At 36.7% G+C, this 17,700-nt stretch overlaps 2 protein-coding genes across 3 annotated transcripts; both read left to right on the forward strand.

Annotated features, from left to right (window-relative positions):
- The first annotated feature begins 350 nt into the window (after positions 1-350).
- On the forward strand, positions 351-11,213 carry katnbl1 (katanin p80 subunit B-like 1). 2 transcript variants are annotated; one of them, XM_067417526.1, is made up of 10 exons: positions 351-525; positions 1,423-1,550; positions 2,370-2,407; positions 3,926-4,202; positions 9,208-9,323; positions 9,935-9,985; positions 10,076-10,165; positions 10,284-10,388; positions 10,482-10,578; positions 10,676-11,213. In XM_067417526.1, exons 2-10 carry the CDS (start codon positions 1,434-1,436, stop codon positions 10,706-10,708), a joined length of 924 nt encoding a protein of 307 aa, XP_067273627.1. In that variant the 5' UTR covers positions 351-525; positions 1,423-1,433; the 3' UTR covers positions 10,709-11,213. The 2 variants fall into 2 exon arrangements, with proteins under 2 accessions (XP_067273627.1, XP_067273628.1); XM_067417527.1 differs by having other exon boundaries at positions 352-525; positions 10,485-10,578; positions 10,676-11,211.
- A 1,503-nt stretch (positions 11,214-12,716) lies between these two features.
- emc7b (ER membrane protein complex subunit 7b) lies at positions 12,717-17,686 on the forward strand. The gene is made up of 5 exons (XM_067417533.1): positions 12,717-13,075; positions 13,375-13,494; positions 13,579-13,717; positions 16,427-16,507; positions 16,605-17,686. The coding sequence occupies exons 1-5, from the start codon at positions 12,849-12,851 to the stop codon at positions 16,749-16,751; spliced, it is 714 nt and encodes a 237-aa protein (XP_067273634.1). The 5' UTR covers positions 12,717-12,848; the 3' UTR covers positions 16,752-17,686.
- The last annotated feature ends 14 nt before the right edge of the window (positions 17,687-17,700 follow it).

Raw genomic sequence — 17,700 nt, forward strand, 5'->3', positions numbered from 1 at the left:
ATATATATATATATATATAATATAAACTGCAACTCAAGTTTCTTTCAGTTCTTTCAGTATAATATTGTTCTTATCTATGAACCGCTGAGATCCATACATATTGGACTACTGTACAGGAAACACGTCCGGCATGCATGGAAATTCCTTTAGGTCTGTTGAAAATCCAGGATGATCCTCGTGAATATGGTTTTAGACATGTTTTTTTTTTTTTTTTTTTTTTTTAGCAAATCTCATACTTTCATGTGTTGTTTGATACTTTCTTCTGAAGTTTTACTATGACGTAGTGTTCATATACTAAAATGTTTTTTTCTAAAGCCAAAGTTCAATTATGGCCCACAAGATGTCGCTAAACCCTCGATCCCGGTGCTTCACCCATCCCAGCATTTCAAGTTTGTATTTATTTGAATGGTTCTTCCTTCCCTCTGAAATCCACTCAAATTCCCGTTTCTTCCTGGTTGTGCATGGACATGCTCTCGGATATATAACGTGTTGTAGGATGCATAGACAACTTTACACAATGTTATGGTGGGTGTTTCTACACGATTGGCTGCTAACGTTGTTCAAGTTATGTTTTGTACGTGCCAAGTCCTTGTTTGCTAGCAGGTGATTAGCCTGACTTGTTTGTTTAGCAACTAGCTATCCGATGTGTTTTCATCCACTGCTTTGATATGCATTGTCCAGTGTGAGTTTAAGATAATCTCTTGATTTTTAATCACAGAATATTGACTGTTTGTCAAAGTGTAGGTGACTTAATTAGCTCGCTAGTGCTAACAGACCTTAAACCTAAACAGCAACGTCATATCACTGGAGGCCTAAAGCTCCGTCTGACAGATGTCCAGACATTTACCAGGAATATTAGCTTATTCTGAAATGTATTGGTTAGGTTTGCTCAACAGTTCATAGGTTTATCCTCTGCCTCTGACTCAGCGTAACGTGGTAACTTACAGTGTGGTAAGACGTTCGTTTGAAAATGACAAAGTTTCTCTTTGTATATGGTAGTGCAATATGCTTTACATTAGCATTTCGTTGATGTCATAAATTGTGCATAACATGTATATAGTGTTGTCTTGATAGGTTTTTGAGACAACGCATTTGCAAGCTCAGAACGTAACAATAATAACTTTTTCTGTAGGTTTTTGTAACACAAAATTATCCTTCCCACAACGTAGCGGTGAGTCTTTTGTGACAACATAAAGATAACCTATACAGAACTTTCTCGAATGCTTATTTATACGGGGTTTTCCCCCCACAACGTTGTAGGAATCAATTTTAGCTGGTTATGATGAAGCCATATGCTACATTAAGTACTGTGACATACTGTCTAACAATGACGAAAGGTTCACATTCTAACTTACATCTGTTTGCTTTAACAACATCATGCATCCTGTGCCAGCTAATGTGTTGTTTGCTATTGTACTCTAGAGTCCCTTATTATGGCCACTGGAAGTCATGTTGAAAGTAATGCAGAAGTCCACAGGCTCAAGCAGGCCCAGCCCCATGATCTTCTCAAACGTATGGTTTGTTCTGGAGATGAGAAGAACATGAGGGAGGTGAGTAAATGCCTACTTAACTAAAAAGATAACTATATTAGCATCCACACCAAAGGACGATATCGTTGTGTTTATTCCAAGCTCGGGCTCGTTTCGTTTGTCACTTTAAATGCTCGAGCTCGTTACAGCATTCTGGATTCTGATTGGCTGTCAATGTTATTATCGTTCATCAGTTAGATAAAATAATTCTGAAATTGATAGTTTGTTTATATCATTATCGTTATAGCTTTGGTGTGAACTCTGCCATTCCTTAATATTGAGAACGATATTTAGAACTATACTTTTATGGATGGGCCATTGGGCCTAAAGAGGATTGATTTAAAAAATAAATAAATAAATAAAAAGGTTATGTATGCTATGTGGGTTGTTAATTTAAAGTTTTCCACAAAAATAAAAAAATAAAAATCTGTTTTTTAATGCTGGAATGCCCAGACTGTTGCCCCATTTTTCAGTCTGAACACATTGACATTAATTGCAGAAAGCCAGAGCCAATCTGCAGATTTCGGACAGTTCCAAAGTCACATGTATGATGGGCGCAGACCATATTTTTTCATCTTCAACTATGATTCTATCCAGTCGGAGAATAGTAAACATGTTTGATGTTGCTCTTATTGGTCATGTGTCTCATAGAAATGGTGCATGTTTCTGTGTGGTTTTGTTGTTTTGGGAATGACTTGAAAGTCTGGTAGTGTGTGGTCCTCAGTTATTTAGTTTATTCACAAATGTATGTATGATTAAAAGTCTTTTCACATTTTAAGTGTCAAGTCATTTTTTTAAGACTTTAGGAATGCTTAATCTTAAACTTTTATTTCTTTTCAGGTGGATTATTTGCTTAAGGACGAAACTGATCAAGAGAGGTATGTTTTTTTGGCCATAAATAAATTTCTTATTGTTTATATCAGGGATGCAAACAGCACACTTTTAGGTGCCTCCCGCTTTTGTCACGTCAGTTTCGGTGACTTGTGGGTTACAGTTAATGTTGTACTGTACAACACTGTAATGTTGAATGTCTATAATCAATGTTTAAAATTAGTGGGAAAATATTTCATAGATCTGTTTCACTGATACTGGCCTTCCTTCATATTCATAAAAATATGCCATTGAACAATTTCAAATATACTGTCTTAGATTTTTCTACATTAATTTGGTTATTTACTGTAAAATGATTGCATCATAAATTAAAAACATACAAATACTTGTTTTTTTTAAAAATTGTGATTAATTGCAATTAATCAAAGATAAAATTTTATCAATCAAAAAAAATAATAATCGATTGACATTACTAAAAGAAAGTTTACATTAAAACATATATAATGCATGCATACCCACTATTGTATTTATTATATTGCATTATATATGTTCAGGGATGAAAGGGTGAAAAGCATGCTATTGGATGTAACTTTTTACACTTTGCTAAAAGTGGCTCTCCTATTGATTTTGTCCTACCAGTGTGGCTCTCCTGAAAAAAATAGTGAAGCCCACTGGTCTATGGTATCTGCCACTGCAACATATTTTCTAGAATTTCATTTTACTCTGTGCCTATAGGGGTGGGCCGGGAATGGCAGGAGTTTGTGGCAAAGTAAGTATCTGGATATTTGCCGGGGGGCGAGGGCTTCGATTACCTCTCTCTTTTTTGACCATACATGTGTTTGCATCCCTGTTATATGTTTAGGCCGTGGACACACTGCAAGCGTGCCGTGAGCGTCTCGGCTGCGTGGCGTGTCTGTTTTTATTTTGGCTCCCATGTTAACGGGTTTGAGCTTGCACACTGCCTGCGTGACGTGGCTCGACGCGTGCATGCTTGAAATAGAAGAGACGCTTATTTTTCACGTCACGCAAGTGTGTTGGAAGCGTTTCCAGGCAAAATAGAATAGGAAAAGATGTTTATATGTCATTTTGATGCAAATACATATTAATAAGTGCCTTTTTAATGTTAGAAAGTCTGTAGGTTAACATAAATGCAGATATAGGCCTAATTGTAGGCTAATAAAAAACAACATAATTATCGATTTTGAAATATTAAACCTGTCAATACAGAACTAAATATTCTGTTGCCTATTTTGCCGTCAATACCATAGATATGTATGGTCAATAGGCTACTGCCGACGTTGTCTTTGCTGTATCAATAGGCAATATATTTGTTTTTCATGAAGTATAAGGCTTCCCTGTACATCAATAGCAGCAGCAGCGCAGTGTCAGATACGCTTCTGGTGTGCAAAGACAGAGAAAGCGCCAGACAGCCTCCCTGCGACTGACACGCAACAAAAAACGCCATAATTGCAGTGTGTCTCCAGCCTTATTCCTTGGTTTGATAAGCTCACATGGGAAAAATTTCATTTTCAAGGTATGAGCGTGTTTTATCCTCCATCCCACAGATTTCCAGTGGGCCGTTGTGTGCACAAATACAGCAAAGCGAAGCGAGCTGTAGTTAGCAAGAAGAAAACGCGTCAATCCGTGGTGGGATCAAGAGTATGTCGGAGATCACCCAACGCAAGCAGGACATCTGACATGGCAAACAAAGAAAATGAACTGACCTGTGCTGATGACGTGCAGGCTATTCTTTACAGTGACAACTGTGGGTTCCCTGTGAACTCAACAGACGCCTCAAAAATGGCAGGAGCTGGCTCCAAGTACAGTGACTATTTCACTGAGGTGAGTTAAGCTGAATGTGAATGCTATTATTTGTGCTGACTATGTTTTTGTCATTCTAAGCTGGTATTCTGGAAACTTTTTTTGTTTAGGATTGTCTATCTGTGATATTTAAAAGGGGGTGCTCCAGTCAGGATTCCTGGGGCAATTACTGATCATTGGAAGCAGTATTAATAAATATAAATAAATAATGTGTTTCTACAATGCATGTTTAGTACAAAAATATTCGAAAGTTTAATGAATTGCCAAATTTGTATTCACTGGCCAGAAACATGCAACATTTTCTATTACACTTTTTAGAGGTGATTAGGAACAGTTTGGAGTTGAACAAATGTAGCATTTCTGTGAAATAAATAAAAAACAGAACAGGCTTTGTCTGTTGTTTTCTCAAGACAGAGAAAAACAGATTTTCTCTGTCTTGTTTGATTAACATTAATTACACAGATGGCAGAAGGAATATTAGGTTGCTGTCGCTTTAAGACTGATTGCAAGGACCAAATACTAAAATACACACATGCGACTTAATACACGTTCACTTAAAGGAACACTCCACTTTTTTGAAAATAGGCTTATTTTTCAAATCCCTTAGAGTTAAACAGTTGACTTTTACCGTTTTTGAATCCTTTCCGCCGATCTCTATATCTGGTGGTAGCACTTTTAGCATAGCTTAGCATACATCATTGAATCTGATTAGACCATTAGCATCGCGTTCAAAAAAATTACTAAAGACTTTCAATAGTTTTCCTATTTAAAACTTGACTCTTCTGTAGTAATATCGTGTACTAAGACCAATAGAAAATGAAAAGTTGCGCTGTAATATCATCGCACCCATGGGACGGCAGCAAAGTTCTATGATTATTACGCAGGAACGAGAGAATAGTCCCTAACCATATCGGTCTAAAAAAATCACAATTTTTCTTTTTCTGTGTGGTCTTAGTACACGATGTAACTACAGAAGAGTCAAGTTTTAAATAGGAAAAATATTATCTTTGAAAAAATAAAGTCTTGGGTTATTTTTGAGCACGATGCTAATGGTCTAATCAGATTCAATGATGTATGCTAAGCTATGCTAAAAATGGAACCTGCCAGATACAGAGATCGGCTGAATGGATTCAAAAAGGGTAAAACTCAACTGTTTAACTCTAAGAGGACTTGGAAAATAAGCTTATTTTCAAAAAAGTGGAGTGTTCCTTTAAGACATAACCAATGGTGTTTGAGCGAATACTCATCGATACTTGGGCGGCAGTGGTTCATGTAGGTTGTCTACAAACCAGAAGGTTGGTGGTTCAATCCCCGGTTCCACCTGACCAAGTGTTGAAGTGTCCATGAGCAAGACACCTAACCCCAGCTGCTCCCGACGAGCTGTATGGAGCCTTACATGGCTGACATCGCCGTCGGTGTATGAATGGGTGAATGTGAGGCAAAAATGTAAAGCGCTTTGGATAAAAGCGCTATATAAATGCAGTCCATATAAAAATGCATTCCATTTCATCGAGCCAGGCATTTTAACACATTTCTATGTGTTTTTAAAATTTAGGCGTGAACCTGAAGCTCAGAGGTCACTTCGCCTGTACTTGTTGCTCCATCTCATGGCATGCGCACAGAAAGCTGCTTGGGAAACACTGTATCACTTTGTGGTTTATAGGTGCACTATGGAACTTTTCTGTCCGCTAGAGGTCGTTTATTCAAAACAAAGGCGTAGTTTTATGACGCCAAGTTTGAGTGCAGCATCTTGGGACGTGTGGGCTTTACCAGAGGTGGGTAGTAACGAATTACATTTACTTCGTTACATTTACTTGAGTACATTTTTTGGGTAACTTGTACTTTTAGAGTATATTTAAAATTGGGTACTTTTACTTTTACTCAAGTACATTTCTTGTGAAAAAACTGTACTTTTACTTAGTTACATTCGGTGGCGTTCCTCCGCTACTGTCAATGGTGATAATTAATTATATATTTTAAAATAAGTTATGACTTGTTCGCAAGTCTCGCGAAACGTTGGAGAGGCTGCTTCGCGAGAGGTAGATAGGCCTACGCATCACCCGCATAAAATTAGCGCGCGTTTAGTCAGAAGATGATGGCCGAAGCAGAGGGAGATGTGTGTGAGCTACGGCAGATCATCCGTACGTGGCCTCATGTTCAGCCTGTTTTCAGTCCAAGATGTCAAAAAGAACAGTTTCATAATGTAATGCATGCTGTGTGCACCAATATGAACTGACATCTCAGCATACAATAATTCCAGCTCCAACCTGAGAAAACAGCGGTAAGTGTAACGATGATGCCTATATTTGAACACTGTTAATGGTAATTTGGTAACTATGGGCACTTTTCCTTTATTCTAATACTATTTCACACACTGTCCGAGTGTTTTCCTCATATGCGCTCTTGTGCAAGCATTGACAAATCGTTTGAATCCTCCGAACACACGTCCACAAACAAACGTTCACATCTGTACATTTACATATCTTTTTTTCTCATAAAACGAGCAACCTCATTGGCAAAATGTACCTGTGACAATGTTTTTGCAAACCACAAAATACGTACCAATACACACTGCAGGAATTCCAACAGAAATGAACACTATAGGCAGAAAAACTGCATTTTTTGTTAGTCTATGGTTTGTAAAACATTTTGAATTTTGCGTCACAGCTCAATGTTCTGCTTTTCTGATTCACCAGACTTGCTCGATAGCTCAGCTGATACAGATGTATTTGCAATGCGAAAAGCTTGAGAACGAACCCCATGAAGAACGAGTCATGATAAGAGCTCAAAGACGAGATCTAAACACAATCTAAAAATACATGGACACAATTTTATTTTTGTCACATTTGCTTTTGTTAACACTTTCGGGTAGGTTTAGTGTGGGTGTAGGCTACGTTAAAAACACAACGTAACAAAACATGTCAGATTCACGCAAATCTGTTCTGGAAAAAAATAAGCTTTTAGCGCCACCCAGTGGACATTTCACTTTGAAACTGTCGCAATATGTACGTATTGGTACATATTTTGTGGTTTGCATAAACGTTGCCATAGGTACTGATGAGATCAGGCTAAAAACGAAACAAATTGAATAGCCTAATGTGACATCTTGCATTTATACACATATCCGGACAGACAACAGTCTGCAGTGTATACATACGTTTAAAAATGGGACTGTATTTTTAAGAATGCATATACTTATAAAAATATAAGAACAAAGTATGTTTTAAAAAGAGCTGTGGTTAGCCCAGCACACCATTAATTTACACTGTTTAACCATTAAACACACACACACACACACACACACACATATATATATATATATATATATATATATATATATATATATATATATATATATTTGGAGGTGTGTGAAAGCTCTCTAAGTAGTCTGAAATTCAGGGTTTTTGGATCTTATCAATCAGATCGAAAGTAACTAGTAACTAAGTACTTGAGTAGTTTTTTCATCTAATACTTTTTTACTCTTACTCAAGTAACTATTACGATTGTTACTTTTACTTTTACTTGAGTAAATATTTCCGTAAGTACTTGTACTTTTACTTGAGTAAAGATTTTGGCTACTCTACCCACCTCTGGGCTTTACCTCACAGCCGGTGGAAAAGAATCGGAATAGAACTCAGGTAGAAATTATGTTCATGGATGCTATTATTAGCAGGACCGGTGTGGGAGCTGAGCAAGTTCGCTGGAGTGATTGTTAATAAGATGAATGCTACACATGCCTCGCGAGCAGCGGGACTTTTATTATGCCACAGTCCCCGCCAACATTTCCGCTTTTCTGGTCATGAGTATGAGATAAAGCTCTATTTATTATATTAGATACATATGAGTGTGTTGAAAATTATGTTTTGACGTTACTCTGTGCGTTCACTCAGCAGCTGCTATAACACACTGCACTAAGAGTAAAGCATTTCTGCAAAATAAATCCAGAAACCGAGGGTAATGCAGATATGACGCAATGTCCCTGTTCATTGGTTTAAATAGTAATTTTCTCACAATTTAAAAATAGTTGTAAACATTTGGGATATTGTAAGTACTCAATTAAACAAAATATACAACACTGGCCTAGTGCTTTTTGGATATTTTACTGAAAAAATGTTACATAGTGCAACTATAATTCCGTTTTGAGAATTTTTATTTTCTAGCGTGTCCTGCAATTTAGCAACAGTAGACTGTATTTTATTACAGTAGCTTATCTAGTCGATTTGAAAGTTAAGGGGTTAGTTCACCCAAAAAATGAAACTGATGTCATTAATGACTCACCCTAATGTCGTTCCACACCTGTAAGACCTCCGTTCATCTTCAGAACACAGTTTAAGATATTTTATATTTAGTCCGACAGCAAATCTAAGTGTTGGCACACTATACTGTCCATGTCCAGAAAGGGAATAAAAACATCATCAAAGTCCATATGTGACATCAGTTGGTTAGTTAGAATCTCTTGAAGCATCGAAAATGCATTTTGGTCCAAAAATACCACAAAAACTACGACTTTATTCAGCATTGTCTTCTCTTCCGTGTTTGTTTTCAAACCTCAAATAAAGATTCAAACGGTCATGAATCAGCGGATTGACTCATGATTCAGATCGCCAATGTCACATGATTTCAGCAGTTTGACACGCTTATGGGTGTGGAAAGACATTAGGGTGAGTCATTAATGACATAAATTTCATTTTTGGGTGAACTAACCCTTTAAGTTTGGGCTTTTATGGAGGACTAAAAGCGCACCGCTGTGAAGGAAAGAAACTAGTTTCTTGCTGACATTGCTGTGGGGTTGCTATTGTTGCAATGTCTCTGCAATAATGTTGATGGTGTTTATTGTCCTTTTCAGACACCTTGTAGAACTCCAAGACCTATTGTGAAGCAATTTGAACTGCACATAGAAACATTTATATCGACACCTGATCAATCGGTGCAACTTTAATTTTTGGGGGTATATCGGTCATGGCAAAGTGTGATCTATCAAAATGTTGTATTGTTTGTCTTAACTTTATAATTTGTTGCATTTCAGTTATCGAAGGACCATGAAGCAATGACTCATGTGCTCTTTGGACGGAATCTCAGACTAAATGTTGCTTTGACTCTTTGGCGGAAAAACGCAAGTGAACTAGTGGCATACTTGAACAGGTTAGCAGTTTGACATTTACTGTATTAACTGTTCCAAATGAAACGATATGCACTTCTGTATGCTACTATAATTTAGTTTAAAAAAGAAATTAACATTTTTTGTCAGCAAGGATGCATTAAAAAAGACTTTTACATGGTTGAATGTAAAAATATTAAGTGTCGCAACTGTTTTCAAAATTGATAATAATAAGAAATGTTTCTTGAGCAGCACATTAGCATATTAGAATGATTTGTTAAATATCATGAGACACTGAAGACTGGAGTAATGTGGAAAATTCGGCCATTCAAAGGAATACATTTCATTTTAAAATAGAAAACTGTTCTTCAAAATTGTAATTATATTCTACATTATTACTGTTTTTACTGTATTTTTTATCAAGTGCAGCCGTGGTGGGCATGAGACCTCTTTCAAAAAAATGAGGGGAAAAGTACACTCTAAACTTTAGTAGTGTAAATGAAATATTGCACATATATAGATTCATTTATAGATTTATAAATGAATTTACTTAACAGCCTTTTTTAACTTTTTTTGTCATATTAATGCTTGCAATTCTACATTTTACGAGTCGTCAGTGGAACACCATGGTAACTAATTAACTTTTTTCCCCAAGAATACAAGACACAGGGGTGCTTGTTGACTGCTTGCCTGTACTTACTAAAAGGTAGTGCATTTAAAACCTTTATTGTATTTAAAATCTCAAAGTTTGTCACTGGATAGATATGTTGTTTCATACCAGTTTCTCCCTCTGTAGTCTTCAGGAAGAACAGCCATGCATTTCAATAGGCTGTTGTGTTGACCTTTTACCACAAGTAAAAATGATTCTCAATGCTAAATATGAAGAGTAAGTATTTTGACCCTTTTTTTATACACACACACATATTTGTTGCTTTCTGTCACCAATTGCCATTATAATTTCTGCCCAAATGAATTAATCTTTCAAACGGTTGAATCTTTTCCAGACACCTCATTGTAGCTTTACACTGGGTTCAATCTATCATTAAAAATTGGTGGTCTGAGCTCTCCACAAACAGCATAAGCTTGCATGATGGCTGTTCAAATGACAGGTGCTTAATTTTTTTATGTATATACAGAAATAAAAAGCCAGAACATCTAATAAATGTTTGCTGGGAGGTGTAACTGAACATGTTTGCATCCAGCAGGAATGTTCAGGCAATGAAGACAATGCTGCTTGAACTGTGGGAGGGGAAGAGTCACTTAAGCTCCGTTCCAGGAACTGTAGGCGAAACTGCAAAGGTGAAGGGTTCTTTGTAAAGTGATTTTTTTTTTTTTTTTTTTTTTTTACAAAAATCTGATTAACTTTTTACTTTACTCACTTGCTTTTCTTTTGCAGGTGATAGAATCATATGTGTCACAACTGCGCTGATGTATCAATGTAGCACACTAAGGAGAAAACCACTACAAACTCTTGGTGCATTTTAAGCTCTTTGATCGGCTTGGAGCTGGTGAATCTGAAGCTCGGTAGGCTGTGGTGAATTGGGGATAGATGAACTGAACAATTCAGACACTCCGATTTCAGCACTGGAGGAGGAACTCTTCCTGCAGGCACTGACTGCTTCACATTGAAGTGGACTTGTTAAGGGGCACTTAACCAACTCCATGAGACTCTCTGGAATCAGGCGACTCACTGAAGTGCCAAGCAGAAGTTTTAACTGTTGCACTTGTAGTGCTATGGTGTGAATCTGCTTAAGTGGATGTGATTGTGTAAGTGTAACTATTAGGTGTTTTTTGTTTGTTTTTCAGTCATGCACTTGAATTGCAGGAGTTTTAAGTTATTAGTGTTGTTGTCCATTGCCCGATCAAGAATGGATATGAGTGTAATGTGTACATAGTGATTTTCTTTTAATGATCTTTCAAATAAATTTACATAATCTAAATGTGGTTGTTGTTTTTTCCTTCCCAAATTGAGGTTTATATACTTACATACGTTATTTATTTTAATTGGATAAAAAATCATAAGGGAAGTGAATTGTGAGAGAAAAACAAGCTGTGCAAAATTTGCAGACAAAAATTCTTAACAGAACTTAAATCACATCCCGTTTATCGGCAAAAAAGCGCACGATTGTGAATTGCGCAATATCTGCCTTTGATCTCGCAGTGTCTGATCCATAGACATCTCTATATGATGTCTATGGTCTGATCCATACTACGAGAATTGAATACTGTTAGTCTTGCCTGTACTTTTTCATTCCTCCCTTAACTGCAGCCGCCTAGTCTCGAATAAATTTCATGCGAGGCGCATCTCAAACTCTCAAACAAGCCTTGAGATAGATTCACTTCTCGCGAGAAGCAGCGAGATTCATTTCTCTTGCTTCTGAAAAATATTACATAATTAAAAATATTAAGAATTTAATAAATTTACGCAGCAGAGAAGCTGTATATGAAAGAGGGAAAATCGTATACGTCAATGCAAGTAAAAGTTATGACGATGGTTTAGTTGAACATGTAGTATTTATAGCTTTATTGAATTTTCAGCTTATTTGTATGACCTTTATAGACTATTTATTTTAACAAAGTGCCTATTAATGATTGATTAACTAAAATGATATATGTGTAATTGATTAAGGGTATAATAAATCACATAAATTATATTTAAATCATTCAAAACTATTACATATAAGCATTGTTAAAAGCCAGATGCTTTAGTCTTTAAAAAACATTTGTTATGTAATGACGAGAGAGAGAGAGAGAGAGAGAGAGAGAGAGAGAGAGAGAGAGAGAGAGAGAGAGAGAGAGAGAGAGAGATTATTTCAGGTGGTCCAATTTCAGCTTGAGAATATCTCTAGACAGCATGTTCTGGAGCAGGTTAGCTGGGATAAGTTATATGGAGGTGAACACTGCTAAACGCTAATGGTAGCCTACCTAAAACCCAGAATTGGCATAAACTAAACTTAAACATATTTGGCTAGTCAGCTAAACTGGCTACATGACCCCACCCCCCGGTCTATGATCGAGTTGACAAGAGCATTTCAATGCTTTGAATGTTGTGCCCAAAAATATATATTTACTTAATATTTAGCAGTAGTAAGAGTACAAATTAAATATTTATTAAATTATATACAGTATTTTGACCTAACCGACTGGTATTGGGTTTTAATTTAATTTATGAGCGTAGAAACTGAACTGGGAGACAATTAAATACAAAATAAACAAAAATAACGCTATAAACGTGAATATGTGTCTATATATGAGTTTACTGGAACGATTTGGAGTATTTAATATGATGCAGCTCAATGTCATGATGTAAAAGAAACGGTGAATCGGCTTTTAAGCCATTTATTCGACATTAACTTTTTTGAAAGAACGGCGTGTGTATGACCACCGATGACCACCAGGCGAGGCCCCGCCTCAACGATAATCACGTGTGTCAAGTTTTTCCGGTGTCTGCTTTTTATGATTTCCGCTTACCGTTTACTTCCTTCAGCTGAGTCCTATTCCTGTGGTCCATATCGACGCTTAGTGAAATATTGTCCGTTACAAACGTATATATCGTGTGACAAAGCACGATGCAATACATTAAACGTCTATTAGATGTGTATGTAGCGTTGCAGGCTTTGTTTGCGTTGTCATGGTGTTTTTCTGACGCAGAGTCGGGGCCTGTAGCAGGTTCTCAGTCGAATGGAGACCGTTTTAAAATTGAAGGACGAGCGATCGTTCCTGGAGTGAAAACGCAAGACTGGATCTCCACAGCACGAATCCTGGTGGAGGGGGAGGAATATGTTGGGTTTCTCAAGTAAGTTGCATCACCATCAATGTTGGCATCAAAAAGAGCGACGTAAATATGTTGTGTGTGTTAGAGCTCGGTTTTCAGCAGCATGTCTCAAAAAACACAATAATGATATTGAGTTAAGTATTCTGTTATATAAATCCGTCTTTCTAATGTGTTATTGTGAACTGTTATATGCAGGCTATATGTACTGTCATTGCAGGGCATAATAAAATCACATTTGATGGGCAGGGGTTCCAAAACATGCATTTTATTAAACAAAGTTTTACCAAGATGACAATTAACCACATCAATTTCCCTTATAGGACTGATGGGAGCTTTGCTGTCAACGATGTGCCCTCTGGCTCTTATGTGGTTGAAATTGTATCACCATCTTTCAGATTTGATCCTGTACGGGTGGACATTACCTCCAAAGGAAAAATGAGGTAACTTTAGCTAACATTCTGAATTCTTCTAACATGTCTCTTCATGAACACCTCAGCTGATATCGAGATGTTGCTGAATCACAGGGCACGCTTGGTGAATTACATCAAAACCTCTGAAGTTATTCGACAGCCATACCCTCTTCAGATCAGATCCAGTGGTCCACACACATACTTCATGAAGCGGGAAACCTGGGGCTGGACTGATTTTCTGATGAACCCAATGGTATGGTCATATGATTTGTGTTCAGTGTTGTACTTATGACTTGACTGGATATTAATCACAGCCATATAGTGTATACGCCTCATATAAACAGAACTAACAATAAGCAATATATTCTTACGGCATTTATTAACATTTCTTAATGTTAGTTAATAAAACATTTCACATGACTTCACCGTTTATGAACTAATGTAACAGATACAATGTTTTATCTTCAAAATGTATTAGTAAATCCTAAGATTAACATAAACTAAGGTTAAAAAATACTGTAGAAGTTTTGTTAATTCTTAGTTTATTTGTATCATTTAACTAATGCAGTTAAAGGGTTAGTTCACCCACAAATGAAAAAAATTCTGTCTATAATTATATAATTACTTACCCTAATGTCGTTCCACACCCGTAAGACCTCCGTTCATCTTCAGAACACAGTTTATGTATGATTGTGGACAACTGGTACTGCAATCACTATTCCCTCTCCCCCTCCCCCCTGGCTTGAGGTTGCGAGATAGGCTGCAGGATCCAGCAGGAACGTTGGTAGCTGCAGCTGTGGTAACTAGAGCAGATCTGGCAACCCGGATGCTGAAACACTACAGGCTTTATGATTGGTCGATAGGTGGAGGGTGGAGCTTCAGGCCAAAACACATGTCAACATCAATATAAGTTGAGGACTGCAACAACAACTTTTAAACTACAATATCCTGGACGGAATACTGTTGTCCGTGATATAAGTATTTGAAATTAACATGACTTCTTGATGTATAGTGATATATCAGGGCCATTTTATGATTCATTGAAATACATTTCTTACATACAGTTCCTTTAAGATATTTTATATTTAGACCGAGAGCTTTCTGTACCTTCATTGAATGTATGTACGGTATACTGTCCGTTTCCAGAAAGGTAATAAAAAATATCATCAAAGTAGTCCATATGTGACATCAGCTGGTTAGTAAGAATCTCTTGAAGCATCGAAAATAAATTTTGGTCAGAAAAAAAACAAAAACTTAACCTGACAAGCCAGACCCACATCAAGATGTTTGGTCTGGAAACTCACCATTGGCAGGGCTCAATCCGAGGGGCGGGATAAACGGTTGTCTTTCAAACTCCCTCTGCACGCGATAGGATAGCGCCACCACCAACCAGAGCAGCGTGAAGCGAAGCTAGCTGATAGGTTAAACTTTCGTCGTATCCGGTCGGCAAAACTCCGAACGCATCTTCTCTTTTTAAGAATGACTTCAGTGCCGTTCTTTTCTCAGAGAGGAAAAGACCGCCATTTATCAGCTTCTGTGTTTACTAGTAGCACACAAGTGCAACTCTGCCGTCATTATGTTAAGCCCCGCCCACCAACTCTATACACGATGTGATTGGCCTGACCAGAGTTTGGTTTTTACAGCTCAGAACTGTGTTTTGAGAGTTGCTAGACGAAATTGCAGATTAGATTTGCTGCCGCTAGGGTGCGTCTAGATTTCTAGGCTAACAAAAACTATGACTTTATTCAGCATTGTCTTCTCTTCCGTGTTTGTTTTCAAACCTCAAACAAAGATTCGAACGGTTATGCAATCAGCCTATTGATTCATGATTCGGATCGCGTGTCAAACTGCTGAAATCACGTGACATTGGTGATCCTAATCCTCAATCGATTCACTGATTCATAACCGTTCAAATCTTTGTTTGCGGATTGAAAACAAACACGGAGAAGAAAATGCTGAATAAAGTCGTAGTATTTGTTATTTTTGGACCAAAATGTATTTTCATTGCTTCAAGAGATTCTAATTAACTAACTGATGTCACATATGGACTACTTTGATGATGTTTTTATTCCCTTACTGGACATGAACAGTATACCATACATACATTCAATGGAGGAAAAGAAAGCTCTTGGTCTAAATATAAAATATCCTAAACTGTGTTCTGAAGGTGAACGGAGGTCTTACAGGTGTGGGACAACATTAGGGTGAGTCATTAATGTAATAAATTTCATTTTTGGATGAACAAATCCTTAGGGTTAGCTAACTATTATTAGTTAACTAATCTTAAAGTTCACCCAAAATTTCTCACCCTCATGTCATTACAAAGCCGTAAGACCTTCGTTGATCTTCGGAACACAAATTAAAATATTTTTTATGAGACCTAAAGCTCTCTGACCCCTCCATAGGTAGCAATTGAAGTAATGCTTTCAAAACCCAGAAAGATAGTAAAGACAATGATAAAATAATCCATCTGACTCCAGTGGTTCAGCCGTAATGATATGAAGTGACAAGAATACTTTTTGTATGCAAAAATAACAACTTTATTCCCCATTTCTTCTTCTCTGTGTCAGTCTACGTAGTTTGCGTTGTAAATACAGCGCAGTGCTTTCAAATTGCTACCATTGGCCGATTTGTTTTTTGTGCACAAAAAGTATTCGCGTCACTTCATAAAATAAAGGTTGAGCCACTGGAGTCACATGGACTATTTTATCAATGTCTTTCCTACCTTTCTTTTCTGAGAGACTTCTTTAATGAAGTCTCTGAGATTTCATTAAAAATATCTTAATTTGTGTTCTGAAGATGAACGAAGCTTATTGGTTTAGAACGACATGAGGGTGAGAAATTAATGACAGAATTTTCATTTTTGGCTGAACTAACCATTTAATATATGAAACATTTGTTATGCTGTTGGTTTCTAATACCTATGGTGACTTCACTTTTAAAATGTTTTTGTTGTCCTTAGGTCATGATGATGGTCCTTCCCTTATTAATCATCGTCCTGCTCCCAAAGGTGGTAAATACTAATGATCCTGAGATGAGAAAGGTAATACAAAACATGCTTACAAGTATTATATAATAAACAGACATCCTCATCTACAGTATATTTCTTTATTCATAAAATGTTTTTGTTGTTGTTGCAGGAAATGGAGCAATCTATGAATATGTTGAACCCTAACCCAGAATTGCCAGATGTTTCTGAATTCATGACTAAATTGTTCTCGAAGGGCTCCAGTAAGTCTGGTGGAGGGAACAAAGGCAGCAGAAGTGTTGCTGTGAAGAGGAGGTAGTGCCATGTACTTGGGATCATTTTTGTCGGTTTTCTTTAACACTGTTTTACTGGTTTTCTTCCCTCTTTTTTTTTAATGTATGAACAGTTTCTTTTTCAACTGAAATGCTTGACAATGCCGTACGGTGTTTGCACTGTGCTACTTTTCCACGCTTAATTGTCTTCTTTAGATAGATTGTTAATAATCAGATCATTTTAATCATTGTAATGATACACTGAAAACTATACATAACATTTAAAAATAGCCAAGACCAGTACAGATGGAGCAAGGCATGAATTCATTTTTTTAAAGAGCTTAAATAGGATGTTTTAACTTTAAAAGTAAAAAAAGAGTGTGAAAGTAAAGGATTGGTCAAAGATTAGATTCTAAGAGGAAACTGTTAGACTGGGATATACAGTTTTGCTGAAACATTTCAATGTCTTGATATTATTTCATGCAGTTAACATGGTGGTAGTTGTACTGCTGCTGCATATAACATTCATCACACAGATATTATTCCTTCTCAGATTTGAGGGTAATGCAGTTACACCTCCATTACAACTTGAATAAAAGATTTAGTAAGTCAAATTTAGCATATTGTGGTTGTTTGGCTGTTGAGTGCTTTGGGTTGATGCAATAGAGCTAAAGTCAGATAAAGTCAGACTGTAGTTAGTTTTTCCAACCTTTCTGAGATATTTCAAAAGCACACTTGAGCTTAAGAGTCATCTTTGCAGTGATGCCTTGTGTGTTTTCAGACCAGCCCGAAGAGGTGATGTTGAACCCAATTCTGTTTCATAACTACTTGAAATAAAGCTTCTAGGTTATAATATTTACTATATCTAGTTAGGTTTTTACAAGACTGTGAATGAAGATGAGAAATGCATATGATTTTAAGCTATGAAGTATAAACATATTTAAACTGAATTGAAATAAAGTTTGGTGGGAAATATCCTTAACATCTTGCTTATAT

The sequence above is a fragment of the Pseudorasbora parva genome, chromosome 15 (assembly GCF_024679245.1).
Source record: "Pseudorasbora parva isolate DD20220531a chromosome 15, ASM2467924v1, whole genome shotgun sequence".
Lineage (NCBI taxonomy): Eukaryota > Metazoa > Chordata > Actinopteri > Cypriniformes > Gobionidae > Pseudorasbora > Pseudorasbora parva.

Bases quoted from the DNA above. Each gene is read 5' to 3' on its own strand.
- katnbl1 (XM_067417526.1), top strand. From the start codon at position 1,434: ATGGCCACTGGAAGTCATGTTGAAAGTAATGCAGAAGTCCACAGGCTC. The intron at 9,986-10,075 runs GTAGTGCATTTA...CTCCCTCTGTAG, and splicing joins TTGCCTGTACTTACTAAAAG to TCTTCAGGAAGAACAGCCAT. The intron at 10,166-10,283 runs GTAAGTATTTTG...AATCTTTTCCAG, and splicing joins CTCAATGCTAAATATGAAGA to ACACCTCATTGTAGCTTTAC.
- emc7b (XM_067417533.1), top strand. From the start codon at position 12,849: ATGCAATACATTAAACGTCTATTAGATGTGTATGTAGCGTTGCAGGCT. The intron at 13,076-13,374 runs GTAAGTTGCATC...TTTCCCTTATAG, and splicing joins GAATATGTTGGGTTTCTCAA to GACTGATGGGAGCTTTGCTG. The intron at 13,495-13,578 runs GTAACTTTAGCT...GCTGAATCACAG, and splicing joins ACCTCCAAAGGAAAAATGAG to GGCACGCTTGGTGAATTACA.